This window comes from Excalfactoria chinensis, chromosome 4, assembly GCF_039878825.1.
Source record: "Excalfactoria chinensis isolate bCotChi1 chromosome 4, bCotChi1.hap2, whole genome shotgun sequence".
Taxonomy (NCBI): Eukaryota; Metazoa; Chordata; class Aves; order Galliformes; family Phasianidae; genus Excalfactoria; species Excalfactoria chinensis.
This window is the reverse complement of record NC_092828.1, coordinates 37,029,497-37,048,700: the sequence shown is the minus strand read 5'-3', so window position 1 is coordinate 37,048,700 and position 19,204 is coordinate 37,029,497. Positions and strand designations below refer to the sequence as shown.

The 19,204-nt window shown below is 44.3% G+C and overlaps 1 protein-coding gene across 1 annotated transcript in view; it reads right to left on the bottom strand.

Annotated features, from left to right (window-relative positions):
• Positions 1-13,086, bottom strand: part of FAT4 (FAT atypical cadherin 4) — a 129,747-nt gene extending 116,661 nt beyond the window's left edge. Inside the window, 1 exon segment of the mRNA XM_072336588.1 lies at positions 7,798-13,086. Coding sequence (XP_072192689.1) covers positions 7,798-13,080 — 5,283 coding nt within the window. The 5' untranslated portion in view covers positions 13,081-13,086.
• Positions 13,087-19,204: the final 6,118 nt, after the last annotated feature.

Here is a 19,204-nt window from a genome sequence, read left to right as displayed (position 1 = left end):
TAAAGCTGCAAATGAATCCTTAAGGGAAACGTTTAAAACTAAAATTACCACACGCTACCACAATTTGCTGAATGAGAATTGCCCTTTGTTCACTCCTCGCTTCACAGCGGACAAGAAAAGCACACAAACAGCAGTACCAGAGCAAAGCTTTGTATCAGCTCAGAGCAACTCTACACCTGAGGCCTAGCAGAAAGCACTTGGCAGTATTTCAGACTGGGATCCCAAAGGCTGGACCTCCTGCATTGCTGCTGTGACCTATGATGGCCCTGCTGTGCCCTCCCAAGTGGGGATGTGTATGAGGAACTACTCCTCCTTCCCATCAGTGAGGGTGATAATTATACTATATACTAATAAGATACCCCATAAACACATATGTCTAACTTAGGGTCTGGTAATGAGTCAGAAGTAACTTGGATGACACAGAAAGTCTCCAGCCCATCAGTACACAGGATTAAACAGCTTTCCAGAAACCAGCCCATCAGAGGTAAGAAGATACAGATGTGTCCCTGAAGCACATGAGGCACAGGAGGCTAGGCTCTATGATACAGCCCCCAGGAAGAAGCACTTGACCTTTGGGAGCAGTAGGCACCAGATGCCTTGGAGACATTTACCAATGTCAACCCATGAAGCATGAGCATTGTTGTTCTCTCATATGCCTTCTATTTATCCAAACCTGTCAAGTTCAGTTTACCAGGGACATACTGTACTACAAAGCAGGTCCACGTGTGCCCTAACAAAGACAACATACAATAAATTTATTCTGAACCCTTCATTGCATATCTCGTGTCCTTGATTTATAGGAAATTCATATGGAAAATAAAACAAAGAGGAGAAACAAACATAACCAAGTCATAGTATTATGTTCCCCTCATCTGTAAGATACGTCTGTGCTTATTAGGGCAACTTGAGGCTTGGCTCATGCTTGATAGAGGTCCAGAAGAGTACATTATGAGAACCAAAAACAGTACAGGTAGATGCAACAGAGAAAACTACAGTGTTGCTTGACCCAGCTGGGTCATTTTCAAAGCACATCCAACAGAGTAGCTGAAGAGAGAATTATCTTGACATATGCACATACATGCTTATTTAGAAAAGCACAGCTAGCCAAGAGACTGGAAAATGTGGATATCTGAAGTCAAGGTTGTTAGTTCTCTGTTGAGGCTGATGATACTTCACATATTGGCCATATGGCACATCTCAAAATTATTCCCATTTGTTTTACTTAGCATGGATCTGTGAGAAAAATCCATCCTTCATGTTACAGCTCTGGCAGAGGATGCTATACACACCATCCACAGGGACACAGACAAATGTCACCCCCCAGAGATGATTCCACCGTGGCAATCACAGGGAACAGTGTTTGAATGTCTATTATCCAATGCATGAACAATTCACAGGGGTAGTCAGTAAGACAGGAGGTAACGGCCTTAAGGTGCACAAGGGGAGGTTCAGGTTGGATATTAGGAAAAAATGCTTACCAGAAAGAGTGGTGAAGTACTGAAACAGGTTGCCCAGGGAGATGATGGGGTCACCACCCCTGGAGTGGAAAGGGTAGATGCAGGACTGAGTGACATGGTCTAGCATGGTAATAGGCATGGGTTAGCAGTTGGACTAGATGATCTTAGTGATCTTTCCAACTTTTTTGATACTATTAATAGACCTTGCTCATTTCATGGGCACCAACAAAAGGCAAGCTTTCTGTGGACCTTCTCTGCTCTCTCAAATTCTCTCCAAGATGCTCTTTGACATTCCCTCCTCAGATGGAGCTCATGCAGCCCATTGCTGCAGGGAACCCTAACCTGGCCAGGGGATGCCATCTCCAAGCTACAGGACAGAGAAGGGGGGGAAGGTGACACACAGTGAGAAGATGTTCTGCTCCGCAAGATTGAGTCCAAAACCTCCTTCCATCTGTGTGAACCTCAAATGCTGCTGCATGTTTTCAACACATAACAAAATCATGCTTCTGCCTGTCTATAAAGCTGGATGTCTGCACTAAATATAGAAGAACCCTACTACTCAAGATTATTATGTCAATACAAACAATAGCCTGCTTACAGCATGCACATATGAAAACTACAGGATATGAAATAGTTCAGTGAATACCTGTTTTCATTACTTTTTGCATAGCTGTTGGCACATAAATTACCACTTCATAATAGGATCTTTGAAATTCCTTTGCATTAACTAATGTGTCTATATGTATTCTTACAGAATAATCATAGCTATCAGTTTCCATCTGTTCTACTGTCCTTTTGGTATGCTATCACTCTGAGGGAGTAAACAAAAATAGATCACTACAAAAACAAACCTCAGTGACAGTCTAGACTAGAGCAGTCTAATTAAATACAAGATTTATTAGAATAAAGAGAAACATCATAATAAAACAAAGACACAGTTTCCCTAACATATCTGGTATTTTTCTTGGCAAAGTGAAGCAAGGCTATAAATTTACTGAAACAAATCATATGATGTACCATACTGATCTGGCATCACTTTTCCTGACTGTGTTAGGAAAAGTCTTTGTTTTACTTCAATTTTATTTGCAGTAAATTTTGTTTCTAATTAGAACCCTAGAGTATTAGGTCTTGTCCACACACAGGTTTTGCACAGACATAATTACATGGGTAACAAACTAAACTGAGTTAAGAGTAATGCTACTCCCTAGTCTAGACACAGTTAAAACAAACTACAATACTATAACTTTGTCATGCTCAGGAGTTGATTTGTTAAAAATAAAACAGGCACTTCTTTATATGGGGAAGGAGGGGAAAGGAATGACCCTTAGAGTGGCATTTTAACAACATTCAGCCACTGAAGACACAAAAAAGATCACAAAAATGTCTGGAGCCTCTTTCCATCACTCAAAAGGATACACGCATCCTCTGATGAGGTGTGGCATTTGCTTTCTCCAAGTTCAAGATACGCTCAGGAAATAGCCAGAGACAATAACAAAGACTGAAGGAGCCAACAACAACGCAGTCTTACCACAGCAAAGCTAGGGATGAGAGCTGGAGAGACCAAGAGGGAATGAATGCTTCAGCAAGCAAGTTCATTTAGGAGAACTTCAGAACAGCCACTGATTGCTTCACATAACACCAACACACAGAAAGAAACCTGCACTCCAGCAGGTTGGGGAATATCATTTTACATGGAAAAGGACTGGCTTATTAACAGTAATGGAACCTAAGAATCATTTAGAGATTTGTATGAAGAATTTAACACTTAGCAAAAATAAACACAAGAACATTTCACGTTGGTTTTCAGCCATTATTTCTAGTGTTTGCATTACGGACGCATGAAAAATAATATTTTCCATAATAAAGAATGTTGTTTTTAAAGTCTAGTGATTTTTAACATAAAAATTATGCAGTGACCTCACATGTAAAAATGCCCCAAAGCTGCAAAAACAGCAAAGAAATAAGAAATTCTAGATATTAAGAAAATGTAGCATGGCAGAATCATTAGAGAAATTAGTGAAATTATGAAAGGATAACTTTGAACTGAAACCCACTAATTGGTTTGGAACTGTTTTCAACATAAATCACATTCATCTCACACTAGCTCAAGGAGAGTGTATAGATCCCTTTTCAGATGAGTACAGATGACAGCAATACCTTTAATTACACATTTCTCACATCAGTACTAGCGTTAGGACAAAAAAAAAAAAGAAGCTTTGGAAAAGGGCCAAGAAGGCAGATTTTCATTGTTTACTCAAATGTTTCATAAGTAATTTCCTTTGTCAAGATACAATTAACATGCCATGTATCATTAAAGAATAAAACGATTTATAAATAGTATGGATACAAGGAGTACTCCATTGTTCCTATTTGCATGGTAAATAAAATACATGCCAGACAAAGACTATGTAAAATATTTCACATCTGAACTCCTACACTTCACTCCTGGGACTAGCAAGGACCCATGCGGCACTGGAGTGACATGGAGATGGCTAAGCCAGAGGACTTCAATTTCTTGACTCAGCTCAGTTTCACATCAACTCATTATACCACGTAATTATGGTTTTATGGCTATGGCAGAAGTTCACACAGAGTCAATGTAAAATGTGTTATGATTTTCTTTCCACTGAGAGAGGGCTATTCACTCTGCCTGTCTCCACTAGTTTCCAGACCCTTACTATGCCAGCAGCCTGCATCATCTGAAATCCCCATATCTTGCAGACATTTCCTTCCAGACAGTGGATCTAGGGGGATAAAAGCCTCCCCTGATGTGGAAGCTGATGCTTCATAACAGTTTCTAATCATGACAAAAACACAAGAAGAAGCTACAAACGTACAAATGCAAAAGAAAACTGAGTGTCTCATGTTCTACCTCACACATGCCATACACATTAGCATTCATAGATAAAAGACACTGCTAGGAACACTAATCTGCCCTGCAGCTTTCTCCAAGTACTTCAATTTTCAATTTCATCACCCTATCTATAAAGTTCACACACCTTCCTCATTAATACCTTTTTCTCCCTTCCTTTAAAGCTACTTTAAGTATGTAGAAGATTAACTAAACAAGAAGTTCAGCACTCTGTTACTTTCTCATTTGTCACACACAATAGACACATTGGCACCACTGGTCCCTAGAAAGCCCACTGTTCCTCCCAAAGGAGCTGCTCACTTAAGGATTACATCTCAGACTAGGGATTCTGACTAATTCTACTTAATCCTTAGTAACATGGCACAGATGACAGAGAATTGCCGCTAGGTTCCTCACATTACTGCCACCCCAGACACACAAGTATAACATACAATCACATAATATATCATACAACATGTAGTTGTTATAATTATTTCAGAAGGCAATATTGAATAAAGTCATGAGCTTCCCAAGTGACACCAGTCTGCATTAGTCATTCCATATTAACTAAAGGATCATAATGGTGAAATCCTCCTTCCTACCTAAAGAGGCTAAGAGAGATTTTTTGCTGGGGAAAAAAAAAAAGAAAAGGAAAGGAAAAAGGAAGGCTGATCACAGAACACTTTCATACAATGTCAAACAGCTTGTTCTGTAACTGTAGGCTGCAGAGAAATAGGTTGTCAAAATTATTTTTAAAAAATCAGCTTTCAAATTAAATAACAACTATCCAGAATTACACAATCTAGCTGTAAAATGCAATGAAATGAGCACTTGTGTTTTCATTGCAAATCTCAAACTATTTAGCACTTGCACCATAAGCATTATCTCAACCTGCACTTTTCCATATAGAAAGAATGAGCACAGAATCATACACAAATATGAAATCTAAGTGCTAAAAAATCCACAGACTCTAAGTCATAAAACCATTTACTTCAAAAAAGGCACTAAGATCAAGTCCAAACATCACCTAACACTACAAGTCCTCCACTAAACCATGTCCCTAAGCACCACGTGAAATTTCTTAAATATCATCAGGGATGGGGATTCCATCACCTCTTATGGCAGCCCATTACAGTACCCAACCACCCCCTCCATGAAGCAATTCTTCCTGATACCCAATCTAAACATTTTAGCATAAGTGTGTTTGGTGTTCTCAAAGACAGTGTTCATGTGCTTCAGGACTAGCTGTTTCTTGTAAAAGAAACCAAGCTGTAAACTAAGACTGTATCTAGTGTACATTTTTCAAGCCAAAAAAGTATTATCCAAAAGCAACACGAAGAAAAGCTGCATTGCTTATTCAGCAGCCACCAACAGTCAGCTTGTGCAAAGAATTTTACTGTAGTACTTCTTGTTCAGGCATAGGATAGCAAAAGCCATTCCAAACAAATGAAATCAGTCGAGCGAAATACTGCATCTGGTTATATTTTTTTAAGGTTGATAGCTGATTATAATTTATAATATATTTCTAATGAAGCACTGTAAGCTAATTATGTTTGGGAGAAGAAGCATTTAAGAAGTCATAAAGATGTAACTAATAACATGAAATCCAAGCTCCAAACCATTGCTCTCAATATTCTTTACAGAATAAAACATTTGTTTCTGATTTCAGGAGCAGTTTGTATTCAACAGTGTAAAATTTGTTTAAAGTTTCAATAGTTGTTCTCTTCAATGCTCACCAAATATTCATATTAAATACTTTTACAATGTGAGAGCCTATTGCAACCACGGGGCCTCCTGTAAGCCTTTCTTCTGTCAAGAAACTCTTTAGTCACAGGACTATGACCCAAATACTCACTGACAAAGGCTTAACCCTTAAAGCAACTTAAGAAAGGACATGACTTAGTAATAATTCAACATTTATCAGATTTTTCTGTTAACTTTTATAAATTTTCAGCTGGGATACATAGAACCATATGATAAAAGTCTTCTCATAAAAATAGTATGCATTATTTAAACCAGCATCCCTACTAAAACTGGTTGCATTCAGATACGCTATTACTCTTCAAAACATAATAACCAATGGCTAACAGCACACGCATTTACATAATCTCTCTCACAGACACTGAAAAAATCTGAGCTCGGAATCTACTGAAGTTCCCATTCTAATAGCAATGATTCGTAAAGCATCAACCACTGTCAGTACAGAAAAGTTAGGTTACATATCTATACAGACCATACTTTAACAAGAACAAAAGCAGCAATTAAGAGAAAAAGCTACAGATGCCAAGTAAGAATTTGAAATACCCCATCTGCTAAAATAAAAAAATAAATAAATAAACAAAAAACCCACCGAGCTACCACAGTACCCTTGGTGGCTCATACAGAGTTGTAAGTCTGAAGTGGAAATAGACATGGGGGTAATGCCTAGGACACAGGAGGCTGTACAATGCTGATGTAATGGGCTTAGCTTGCAGGAGAAATGACTGAAACAGTGCACTTCCAGCATTCCCTGCTGACTGACCTACTGAGTGGCGTCAGCCCCAAACTTCCATGGAACTGAAAGTTCAGTGACTCATAGCAAAGTGCAAAACGCAGCTCCAGAACATGGTGCAAGCTAACAACGACCTCCTTTCACAACAGGCCTTTCTGTCTTCATACAGAAGGCAGCAAGAATGGTGAAAGCTTTCAGCTCTGTGGCTCAATTACCACACTCTGGGGCAATTAAAATATTTGTACTTCGCAGCTGATGTCTCAGATCTATTTTGCACCCTTTGCTGCTCAAACTAATCATTCAGAGAATGTTTAAAGATCCTTCAGACAACACCAAAGCAAACTGCTTTCTGATAAGGAAAGCTGTCTGCTACACTGTTACATTTTTACAGCCCCTCACAACACAGAACAGAAACAAGACCATTTCATGCTCATCTGCATGGGTAAAGAAGTAATGGTAGATTGAAGATCTATCCCACAGAATTCACCAGGAATAGCACACAGCAGGGGAGGACAAGCATGTCCAGACCGGAGACACTAAATGGACTGTTCAGAGAGCAATCCCCTACTGGCCAATCTTCAAATGCTGACATGATGACTGCAATGAAAGACCTCCAGTTGTAACTCACTCAAGAACAGAAAGACTTAATTTATGATTGCTAGAATGAGAAAGTTTGCAAAACTTACAATATGCTTGTGATTAAAGCTCTTAGGACTTAAAGCATTTATTATTCAGAAGGTATATGGCCAACACTGTGCCTTTAGTTCCAAATTTAAGCACTTTCCCTGAGCCTCTCTCAAGTTTCTAGAGGTAGCTTTGAGGAAAACAGTTTGAAGCATACCAGTTACAAGGTTACCTGTAATCAACCAGCAGACTTAAGGTTCAGGTCTTCTGCTGACACTAGTATTCATAGAACACTTGACTAACAACAAATACATCAAACAGCTTGTTTATAAAGCAAACAGATGAATAACTACTGAATAAAAGAAAAGCTTTACCTCTGCTCGTTGAGTGCGGGGCAAAATGGAAGATTTTTCTATGGCATAAACATCCACCAAGTAAAGACGCACTCCTTGCTCCCTGTCCAATATGGCAGCAGTCTGGATGACACCAGTGTGGCGTCCAATGGTGAAGAGACGTCCCAGACTCTTATCTTCACATCGGACAGACACAATGTAATATTCCACCTGGGCCTCAGAACCCCGTGGACTGGCTGCTTCAATAGATATCACATTAGTCCCAATAGGCTCACCCTCTTTTAAGATGGTTATATATTTTGGCTGCGTGAATATAGGCCCATCAATGCCTTGTAGAATTATAGTCATCTCCGTGGTAGATTTCCTTCTTTCAGGGCCAAGATCTGTAGCAGAAACTATAAGATTGTATATTAGCTGAGAAGGCACCAAAGCTGATGCTACTCTTAGGTCTCCACTGTAGCGATCCACAATGAATGTTTTGGTATCTCCATTGATTATTTCATATTCCACCTCTCCATTGGCTCCCTCATCAGGATCTGCAGCAATAATTGTTGTTAGGATTGAACCAATCATGACTGAAGGGTCAGCTGCAAGAGCATTTTGCGATATGAACACAGGAACATTGTCATTTTGATCCATCACTAAAATAGTCACGTTCTTCAAAGCAAACCTTCTGGACTCCACAGGAACAGCCTGATCAGTGGCTTTGACTGTTAATTCAAAGAGATTAGCAAACTCCCGATCTATTTCAGCATTTGTAAATATTGTCCCTCTGACTTCATCTATACGGAAATGATTACCTCGTGGCGTTTGTTGAATGATTGCATATGTTAACTGCCCATTGATATCTGCATCTGAATCATTAGCAGTCACAGAAATGACAGAAGTACCAACAGGAATGTTCTCAATAATAGATTTAAAAATGTCCCCTGCAGGAAAATTAGGAGGGTTGTCATTAAAGTCCCTAACATATATTACCACTGACATTGTAGATGACCTCGGTGGCCTTCCTTGGTCTTTTGCTGTTATATTTAGCTTATACAAAGATTGCGTCTCAAAGTCCAATTTCTTTGCAAGAAAAATACTACCAGTGTTGGGACTGATGCTAAAGGTCCCATGATTGTTTGTCCCTGTAATGCTATAATGGAGATCAGCATTGTCACCTGAATCAGAGTCAGTGGCAGTGACTGAGGAAACAAGTTCACCAACTCTCATGTTTTCCAGGACGTCCACTGACAAGGTTGATTTAGGGAAGGAAGGACTGTTATCATTCTCATCCAATACATCAATGCTCAGCGTGCAAGTTGAACTTAAGGAAACCGCTCCAGAGTCTACTGCTTGGATAACAAGTGAATACGATGCAGTAGCTTCATGATCTAGTTTGCCTACTAAGGTCACTTGGCCTGTGCTACTATCTACTGCAAACTGCTTTTCTTCATTTCCCTTGATCACAGAATAGTGAATCAACCCATTAGTCCCTTCATCAACATCTGAAGCAGAAACTCTCAGAACCTGTGTCAAATTTGCTGCCAATTCTGATATGGTAGCTTGGTAGAGATCTTTCAAAAACTTGGGAGCATTATCATTAATGTCTTTCATGTAGATCTGCACAGTTGCCTGATCCTTTAGAGGCTTTGGCAACCCCTGATCTGTTGCTATAACTGTAAGACTAAATACTGCAGCTCCTCGCTGCCTCATAAGAGCTTCTCTGTCAAACTGATGGGTACTTCTTATCTCCCCAGTTATTGTGTTCAGCTCAAAATCCGGTTGCATATGTTCAAATGAATACCTGACTTCACCATTTGGCCCAAAGTCTTTGTCTACAGCATTTATTTTACCCACATAGGAACCACCACTCTGTTCTTCTTCAAAATAAAACACATAATTCGTACTGTTGAACAATGGCCTGTTATCATTTACATCCTCCAGAATTACTGTAATGTTCACAGTAGCATTGAGCGGTTCTACTGCTCTATCAGAGGCAACAACAAGTAAAACGTATCTTTCTTGAAGCTCACGGTCCAGTTCACTTTTTATGTACAGCTGACCATCTGGGAAAATGCCAAAGGCTTCCCCAGCATTTCCTTCAATTATACTGTAAGCTATTTCACCGTTCAGTCCCGAATCTTTGTCAGTAGCCTGTACCTTGAAGAACCGTGAATTCACAGGCTCAGACTCCAAAATTGTAATTTCATAGGAAAGCTGGTCAAACACAGGAGGATTATCATTTACATCGTGGACAGAGACAGTCAGAATGAAAGTAGAAGACAGCTGTGGCACACCCATATCTGAGGCCAAGATTTCAACCTGGTAAGTCCCAGCATTTATGTCCAGCTGCCCTATCAAGCTTATAGCACCTGTTTGTTCATTGATTGAAAACAAGCCCTTTGGGTTTTGCTTAAGGCTGTAAAGGACCATGCCATTAACACCTTCATCAGGATCAAGAGCTTTGGCTTGGAATATGGTATGACCAGCTTTCCAGTTTTCAACCACATTTACGCTTTCCACAGCATGAATAAAGTGTGGCGAATTGTCATTTAAATCTTTGACAGTTATATTGACTATAGTGTCTCCAGTCACTGCCCCACCACTAGCCACCACTTTCAGCTGGTAAAATGCTTGCTCTTCCCTATCAATAATACTGGCTGTGGTGATCTGCCCTGTCACTCTGTTGATGGCAAACATACCCCTTTGGTCACCTGTTGTAATAAGGTAACTGATGTTTGTGTTGAGATCCATGGTAGAAGCAAAAACAGTACCTACGTGGTAACCTAGGGCAACATTTTCAAAAACAACAAAACCGTACATGCCCTGGTTGAAAACAGGTGGATTGTCCTGAGTGTCCAAGACAGTGATGGTGACAATGGCTTGGTTCTGAGATTGAAGATGGCCACCATCAGTGGCCACAATCTGCAACTGGTAAGCAGTTTTCTCCTCCCTGTCAAGGGCTATTTTTGTGGTAATTATTCCTGTCTTGCCGTGGATCTGGAACCTGGAGGTATCCCCAGCTGAAATGCTGTACTTGATGGTCCCATTGGGCCCCATATCAGGGTCAGTGGCAGACACTGTGGTCACATAGGTTCCAGCTGGCTCATTCTCTTGGATATGGGCAAAATACTGGACAGGATAGAAAACAGGGCTATTGTCATTCACATCCAAAAGACTCACATTAACCCGGGCTACTGAAGAAAGGGGAGGAGAACCCAAATCTGTGGCCAGGACCTGCAGGAAAAAGTGAGCCTGCTCCTCCCTGTCCAGCTGTGAGATGGTGCTGAGCTTGCCTGACACGGGATCCAAGCGAAAGACCTGCCGAGGGGTCACCGAAGAGGGGCTAACTGCCACCACTGCTGGCTCAGTCTCCTGAAGGGAGAAACGAATGGTCCCATTGTCCCCCAGATCACCATCCACAGCACTAAGGACCAGCAGCTCAGTTCCCGATGGGGAGTTTTCAGCCAAGGAAACCTGGTAGCCTTCAGGTTGGCTGAAGCGAGGCTTGTTATCATTGACATCCAGGATGGTCACCACCAACTGTGCATAGGAAAATTTGGGCTGCACCCCCTGGTCACGTGCACTGATGTTGAGCACCACCTGGGAAGTGGTCTCCCGGTCCAGCCCGCTGGTAACAGATGTACCCCCAGCATGTCCAGCAGTGCCACCCCCAGGACCGGCCGTGGTGACCAGCCCGCTGTGCTCACTTATATGGAACCAGCCCAGTTCATTCCCCGAGACAATGCTGTATCTGAGATTGGCATTGAGGCCCGAGTCACGGTCTGTCGCACTCAAGCCCCGCACGTAGCTGCCCAAAGGCACCTCCTCACTGATGTTCACCCTGTACACTGACTGTTCAAAGACAGGCGGGTGGTCATTGATGTCATTCACAAAGATCACCAGGCTAGCCACTGAAGAGCGGCTCACAGGAGCTGCCACTACTCCATCAGGGGAAAGGGAAGAGGTGGGGAATCCCGGGGATGGTGGTGAGGCCCCATAGTTATCAGCCACTGCCACAGTAAGGTTATAAGCAGGGATGCGCTCCCGATCCAGCGCAGCTGCCACCTTGATCAGGCTGAGGTTTGGTACCTTACTGCTGTGCACCTCGAAGTGCCGCTGCTCGTTGCCTGCCAAGATTGACACAGAGATGTTCCCATTGGCAGCGGGGGAGTCAGCATCGCTCACTGTCAGCAAGGCCACCACAGTTCCAGGTGCTGCATTCTCATCCACAGAGGCAAAGCGGGATGTGGCTGGGAAGTAGCGGAACTTCACCCGGGGTTCGTTGTCATTGACATCCAGCAGGCGGATGATGGCCTCAGCCCGGCCGCTCAATGCAGGCACCCCACGATCTGTGGCCTGCACTGTCAGCGAGTACTGCTGGCACAGCTCATAGTCCAGGTGCTCCCGGATACGAATCACCCCACTCTCAGGATCCACCTCAAACGGGAGGCTGCTGGCCCCCTCCCCACCGCCACCATCGCCTCCCTCCAGGCGGTAGCGGATGTCAGCATTGGTGCCTTCATCAGCATCAGCTGCTGCCACCTGCAGAACACTGGCCCCTACGGGTGCATCCTCGGGCACACGTGCCTGATAAAGAGTCTGACTGAAGATGGGGGGGTTGTCATTGATGTCCTGCACGGTGACGTTGACCTGTAGGTACCCGCGCCGCCGGGGCTCGCCCTTGTCCTCCACCTGCACCAACAGCTGGTAGCTGGGGGCGGCCTCCCGATCCAACCCGCCCTGCGAGACCAGATGCAAGAAAGCACCTTCGCCGCTAGGGTTGAGAGTGATGTTGAGGCGGAAACGTCCCTCCTCGTTGCCAGACACAATGCGATAGGAACTGTGGTCCACACCGTTGGTGCCGCTGTCGGCGTCGGTGGCCGTGTCCAGGATGAGCTGCCGCCCGCTGCCCGTGTCCTCCTTAAAAGTCACCACGATGGAGGGGTCGGGGAAGACGGGCGCGTTGTCATTGAGGTCGAGCACCAGGACGCGCACCTCGCTGGGGTAGGTGGGCTGGCTGGAGAGCACCACCAGGTCCACCACGTCGCTGGCCAGGCTCTCGCGGTCGATGGAGGCGCGGGTGTGCAGGGCGCCCGAGGTGGCGTTGATAGAGAAGAGGGCGTGGTGCTCGCTCAGCCGGTAGGTGAAGCCGGGTCGGGTGGCGATGGTGCCCACCCAGGTGCCGGCCGGCTGCTCCTCCAGCACCTGGAAGACCTGCCGGGGCTCGGCGGCGGCGCCCAGCGGCAGCAGCGGCAGCAGCAGCGACAGCAGCAGGGACGGCGGGGCCCGGCGGGCGGCGGCGGTGGGGCGGCCCATAGCGACCCCGGGGCCGCTTCCGCGGCGGGGCCCGGCGCCGCCGCCGCCGCTTTCGGCGGTGCCCCCCGGCCGGGGGCCGCCTCCCGCAGCCGCCTCGCTCCGGCCCCTCCCTCCCGCTATCCCGCCGAGGCTTCGCTCGCCCTGCCCCGCCGGGGAGGGACCCGGTCGGCCGTCCGTCGTACTCAAGGGCCGCGCCGCTCGTCCTGCGCCCGCCACCGCGCGGGGGCCGGGGGGCGGCCGGAGACTCCGCACCGCATCGCCGTTCAGCAGCCGCAGTCGCGCCGTCGGGGGCCTCGTGCTCCGCCGCGCCTCAGCGGCCGCCACCACCCCGCCACCATGCCCGGCCCGGGAGACGCCGCCGAACGCCGCCGCCGTTTCCTCCTCCTCCGCTGAGTTTGTAATCCACGGCCGCGGAACCCACCGCCGCCCGGCCCCAACTTTGCGCGGCGCTCATTGATCCCGTCCCTCTTGACGCCCGGCCGGGCTCCCCCCCGGCCTCCCATTGGCCGCGCAGCCCCAGTGCCCGCCCCGAGCCCCGCCCCGCCCGGCCCCGAGCTCCGCCCCGCCGCCCGCCCGCCCGCATCGCACCTGGGGCAGGTGCGGCTCCGACGGCTCTGGGTGAGGAGACGGCCGCTGCGCTCCGCTGCTCGCGGCCGTCCGAGCCCGGCGGGAAGGGGACGACCCCTGAGACGCTCTCAGTTTTATTTTTATCGGTATCACTCAACTCCAAGCTATTATTTCTTTTAGCTTTTTTTAAAAAAAAAAAAACTTTTCGTTTTAAATTCTGCTTATCTCCTTATTTTCAATAAAGACCCCGAGACAAACTTCAGCAGACTCCTATCCTTCCTCCCCGACAAAACCCTCAGCCGCGCACCCCGGCCCGTAGGAGCGGGACCGCGATGGGACCCCGCGGCCGTCGTGCCGCAACCGCGGTCCCGGAGCGCCCCCTGGTGTCCGCCTGGGAGCCGGACGACGTCGCTCCCCGACGCCGCGCTCCGTCTGCAGGCGTGCGGCGGCCCCTGGCTGCAGCTCCATCTGAGAAACGGGAGCGCCTAGTTAACGAGTTTCACAGCACCGGGTTTATACTGCTATACCCAGTAGAAAACAAGGCCTGACAACAGCAGGCACTAGAGTAAAAGTGGCCTCATCCAAATTCCACTTCATAGGATTCAGAAAGTGCTTTTGCAGCTAAAATGTAGGAAACTGCACAAACTTCTAGGGCTGATTTTCAAAACAACTTCAGACAGAAGCTATACTGTGTTCTGAGCCATAGCTGCTGTTTCATACGTAGTCAAAGTTATTATATGTTTTAACAATGATTTTACCTTATTATTATCACTATTATTTTAGCAAAAAGCCATTTTAATGGCTAGGAAACTAGAGCAGCTGTGCTAGATATAAAACAGTGCGATTCATGCAGTGGCTGGCGACTGGTGCTTTCAGCACGGCTGGCTTTAAAAGAGTTAATTTAAGTATCAGAGATTCTTTAGTATCAGCTCCTTCCTCTGTCACTACCCCGATTTCCTGATTTTGCTTGCTGATAAATTGGATATGTACCTATTATCACACAGAGTCCTAGTAGGTCTCAGGCCTAGAATAAGATATTACAAGAGGAACTGAACTGTGTTCTGTAGCCAGAACAAAAAGCAATCAGGAATTCAGCAGACCTGGTAGGATGCTTTCTGTGTGCTCTACTTGCTATGCTGAAGGAACATTGGTGCATGTCCAGAGAAGTGCAACAAAGCTGCGAAGGGTCTGGAGCACAAGTTACATGGGAAGCAGCTGAGAGAACTGGGATTGTTTAGTCTGGAGAAGAAGAGGCTCAGGGGAGACCTTATGGCTCTCTACAAGTGCCTGACAGAAGGTTGTGGCAAGGTGGGGTCTGCCTCTCCTTCTAGGTAATAGCGATAAGAGCAATAAGAGAAATTGAATGGTCTCAAGTGGTGCCAGGGTGGATTCAGGTTGGATATTAGGAAAAACTTGTCAGAGTGAAGATGTGCTGAAATGGGCTGCGCAGGGAGGTGACAGGGTCACCATCCATGGAGGTATTCAATAAATATAGAGAGGGATGTGGTTAGTTGGCATGGTGGGATGGGCTAACAGCTGGACTTGATCTTTGTGGACTTCTCTTCTTAATGATTCTTTGATTCAAGACCACAAAACCTCTGCCTGTTTGATTCACCACACTCCTGAGCAATGCAGGACTTGATATTTGGCATTTTCCCTATGCTTTGCAGGCAGTTGCACATTTCTATCACCTGCAGGCTGCAGCGTCATGTATGGAAGGAGATGTTGAAGCCCTTTGTGGAAGGATATCCCTGTCTGCTTGATGCCACTCCTGCAGAGCTGGAGGCTGTCCAGGGGTCTGCCTGGGTTTTTCCTGGATGTAGCTTCCAGTCTCACTAGTTTCACTGCCATGACATATACAGGAAGTCTCACCACATGGCTTCAGGAAGATTTTCCTGTACTCCCGCATGTAGCAACTGAATTCATTTGCTTAACATTAGCACCGCACTGGGGATTTTTGTAGTCAGGAAATGAGGCAGATATCTTTTTCATTCTCAGTGTGACCCAAAGATATGCCAACAGCTCCGTTGTCAGTGTGACCAAGACTTTCTACTCCCATACAAGCAACTTTACCCAACATTAAAATGCGTTTCCCTGAGTTCAGCTTTCCAGTATGCAAAGATAACCAAGAATACAGTCCTTCCGGGAATATCACCACTCCTTTTTTTCATTTTCGTATGGTACAGGCTATGTTTTGATTAAAAAGCATTAGAAATGGGTATGAATAACTGACATAACCAACATATCATTTTGCAATACCACACATTTTTCTGTTGGCTGACATTTTTTTATCAGAGTGAATTCCATTTCATCACAGACCACTGGCAAAGATCTTGAAACAGTATTTGACCAAGAATAGATGGACCCTGGCAGAGCCACTAGAAACCCCCCAGCAGGACAAGGATACCTCATTAACTCTAATTATTTAAAATTACTTTTAGGGATATCATCTCCCTTCCGTTAGTCTCTCTTAGCAGGGCTATTTTATCAGGAATCACAGGGGATTAGAATCATAACATCATTAATGCTGGAAAAAGACCACTAAGATCATCTAATCCAAACACCAGCCCACCCCCACCATGCCCATTGACCATATCCCTCAGTGCCACATCTCCATGTTTTTTGAACACCTCCAGGGTAGTGATTCTCCATTTCCCTTGGCAACCTGTGCTGCTACATCACAACTCTTTCTGAGAAGTTTTTCCCACACAATTTCAATACTGTAATCTCAGTAAAATACTATAAAGAACTCTATTATTGAAAATAGATACCACAAAAAATGATTATCAAACAGAGTTTAAGTAATTTCTTGTTTGTTTCTTAAAGCCTGATTTAGTATCTTAGAAAGCAGCCTGGCATTACTGCTCATATTCTACTCTTGCACAGCACATGAGACTCCCATGACGTGTACGACAGACAGCAACCTAACCAGCATGTCTTCTTCAGCCTTGCTAAATTCAGTTTGCCATAGTACTTAATATGAGCAAGAACTTGTCTAAATGAACATTTCAGTTCCTACATACAGGGAGTTATTCTAATATCTATACCTTTTTTCATATTTGTTTAAAGTGCATAGAATCCAGAGTAGCGGTGTTGCTGTATTAACATACCTAGTCATCATATGCCAGGAAAAAAGACAAATTATGGATCAAGTGTAATGCAGCTGCCAAGAATGAAGGATGTCTTTCAGACCATTGACAGTTGTCAAAAACATTGGTGTTCCCCCCCACCCCCAGTAGATCTGTAAAAACTATATGAACAACAGACACTTCTTCAAGTGATGCTGTCCTATAATTTTAATGTTGTGTAGTATTCTAAATTATCACTAGACAACAGAGTTTATATTCAGTTGGTTGTCTGTGCTCCTTTCACTAGGGTTGGATCGGAGGAGTAGACTCAGTCACCATCCATCTGACACAGTTTCCTAGCACCACGGCCACCCAGCACCATGCTCTTTGTGTTACACTGGCACATTGACAGTGATGAAGCCTGCAGGTTTTCCATAGAAATGACCACTAGCTTAGAGAATTAATTTTGTTGATTTTGTGGGAGGAAAAGGTTTCAGGCATTGAGGGATAGATTTTCAGTTGTGACTAACTGTAGCTCCATGTGCTATGTGAAGCTATATCAATTTGCAGCCAAGATGAGAGCTTATGGTTCTTGACTTGCACTGTAAATATTGGTTTTTGTTATATATCTCTGTCTAGTGTTCAGGGCAAACAAACGTTTTCCTCACCAGTGTTAGAGTGTGACCTTTTCCAGGAGCTTCTACCTCAGCACCAGTCTTGCCATTACTCACATAAAACAACATGTAATAATTATTTTTTGTTGTAGTTAAAACCTATGTTCCATGCCTTATTGCCAGACCAAGCCAGCTTGTTTAATTGGCCTATAAAACCCCTCAGAAGTGATATTTCTATGTTTTGGTAGAAATTTATGGAAGGTACTATGACAACCAAGTTGCTTGAGAATTGTGGACATCCACAAAGAAGCCTGAGAGGTCAAGTTTCAGACTTCCCTGTCACAGGCACTTCATGGAATCTGCTTCTCCCCAGTGCTATTTCAGGCCCTAACCCCATATAGCAATCAGAAATTCTAGGTCTTATAATAACATAGTGAATTTCCCACTACAAAACTTGATAGCAAAGCTTGGTTTTATTAATTGTTGAGGTTTGTTTTCTTAAAAAGTCCTATTGCCAAGGACAAACATTCCCCACCTTTTCTCTCCCAATTCTAGACTCTCATTATTTCCTAGAATACTTTCCTAGCTTTTCAGCTGAAAAATGGGTTTACTTACATTTCTGCCTTATCTAATTCTTTCTTAAGAAAAGTGCAGTATCCATCCTTTAAATCATAGAATTACCCAGGTTGGAAAAGACATTGAAGATCATCAAGTCCAACTGCAGCCTAACCAGTATCCTAACTCTAAAAACCCTCCACTAAATCATATCCCTGAGTACCATGATTAAAGCAAATCCTCTTCAGTACTTCACCTGAGATTTTGCTCGTACTTCCTTTGACTAACTGCATCCAAATTTAAGACACAATTTCATATTTCAGTTAGGGGCAAACATAGTGGAAAGTGGATTTGCTTTCTGTGGTTAAATATTGTACAGTCAATAAGTAAACAGGTTAAACAAGTATGAAAGATTATCATGATAGAAAGATAATCTACAACAAACGGAAAATGCTCACCGATATTGGAGGCTCGCAGAAAACACCACAAAGGAACAACCTCCAGAGAAAGAGGTCCTGCCTTAGTGGTAGTCAGCCCTTAAATGAGATCTGGGAGAGGTGGACCTTTCCGGTAGCACAGCTGAATTACCTTCACCTGTGCTCCCACTTATGACTCATTGCTTGCCTCAGGTGGTCAATCAGAGGTTCAGGCTGTGATCAACAGTTTCCCAAACACATATTAATATAATATTTCTCTCAGGAACATGTTTGTCATTCATTAAGTCAGAACAACAATGCTGATTTAAATTAATAACTATTGAATCCAACCTTTGCACGACTATCATCTTACAGAAGACCACAATGTCTCTATGTAAGCCAGAATTAGCACGAGTGAACCTGTAGGCAGGAACAAGTGAAGCAGTAGTGTGACTGCAGATAATCTACACTTTCTACAAGAATCTCCTTTCAGCAGAGACTTTCAGATGTCATTCATCTAAATGTGATCTCTTCTGAGGTCCATGTTACCAGCTGAAAGAAAATGTTAAAACTTATGGATATAATGTATGGACATTGTATACGTAATTGCTACTATTCCTAGAGAACAGAGGTACTCTTGGCTCTCTGGAACTCAAGTTGGCATTATTGGCTCCACACAGAGCCTTCTGTAAACATATCCATGGGGCTCAGTGGAGGAAAATCTTTTCTGGAACCTGATGCAACATGGGAATGCCTGCAGGCATGTGCAAAGTTATTATTCGTCACCGTTCACACCCATTTTTTTACTGGTTGAAAAAACAACTCAAGTCAATGTTTTCCCAGCAAAGGCTGCAGAGTGGAGCTTGTAATGGCTCACTTGTCACTGTAAGTAAAGCCTGACCAT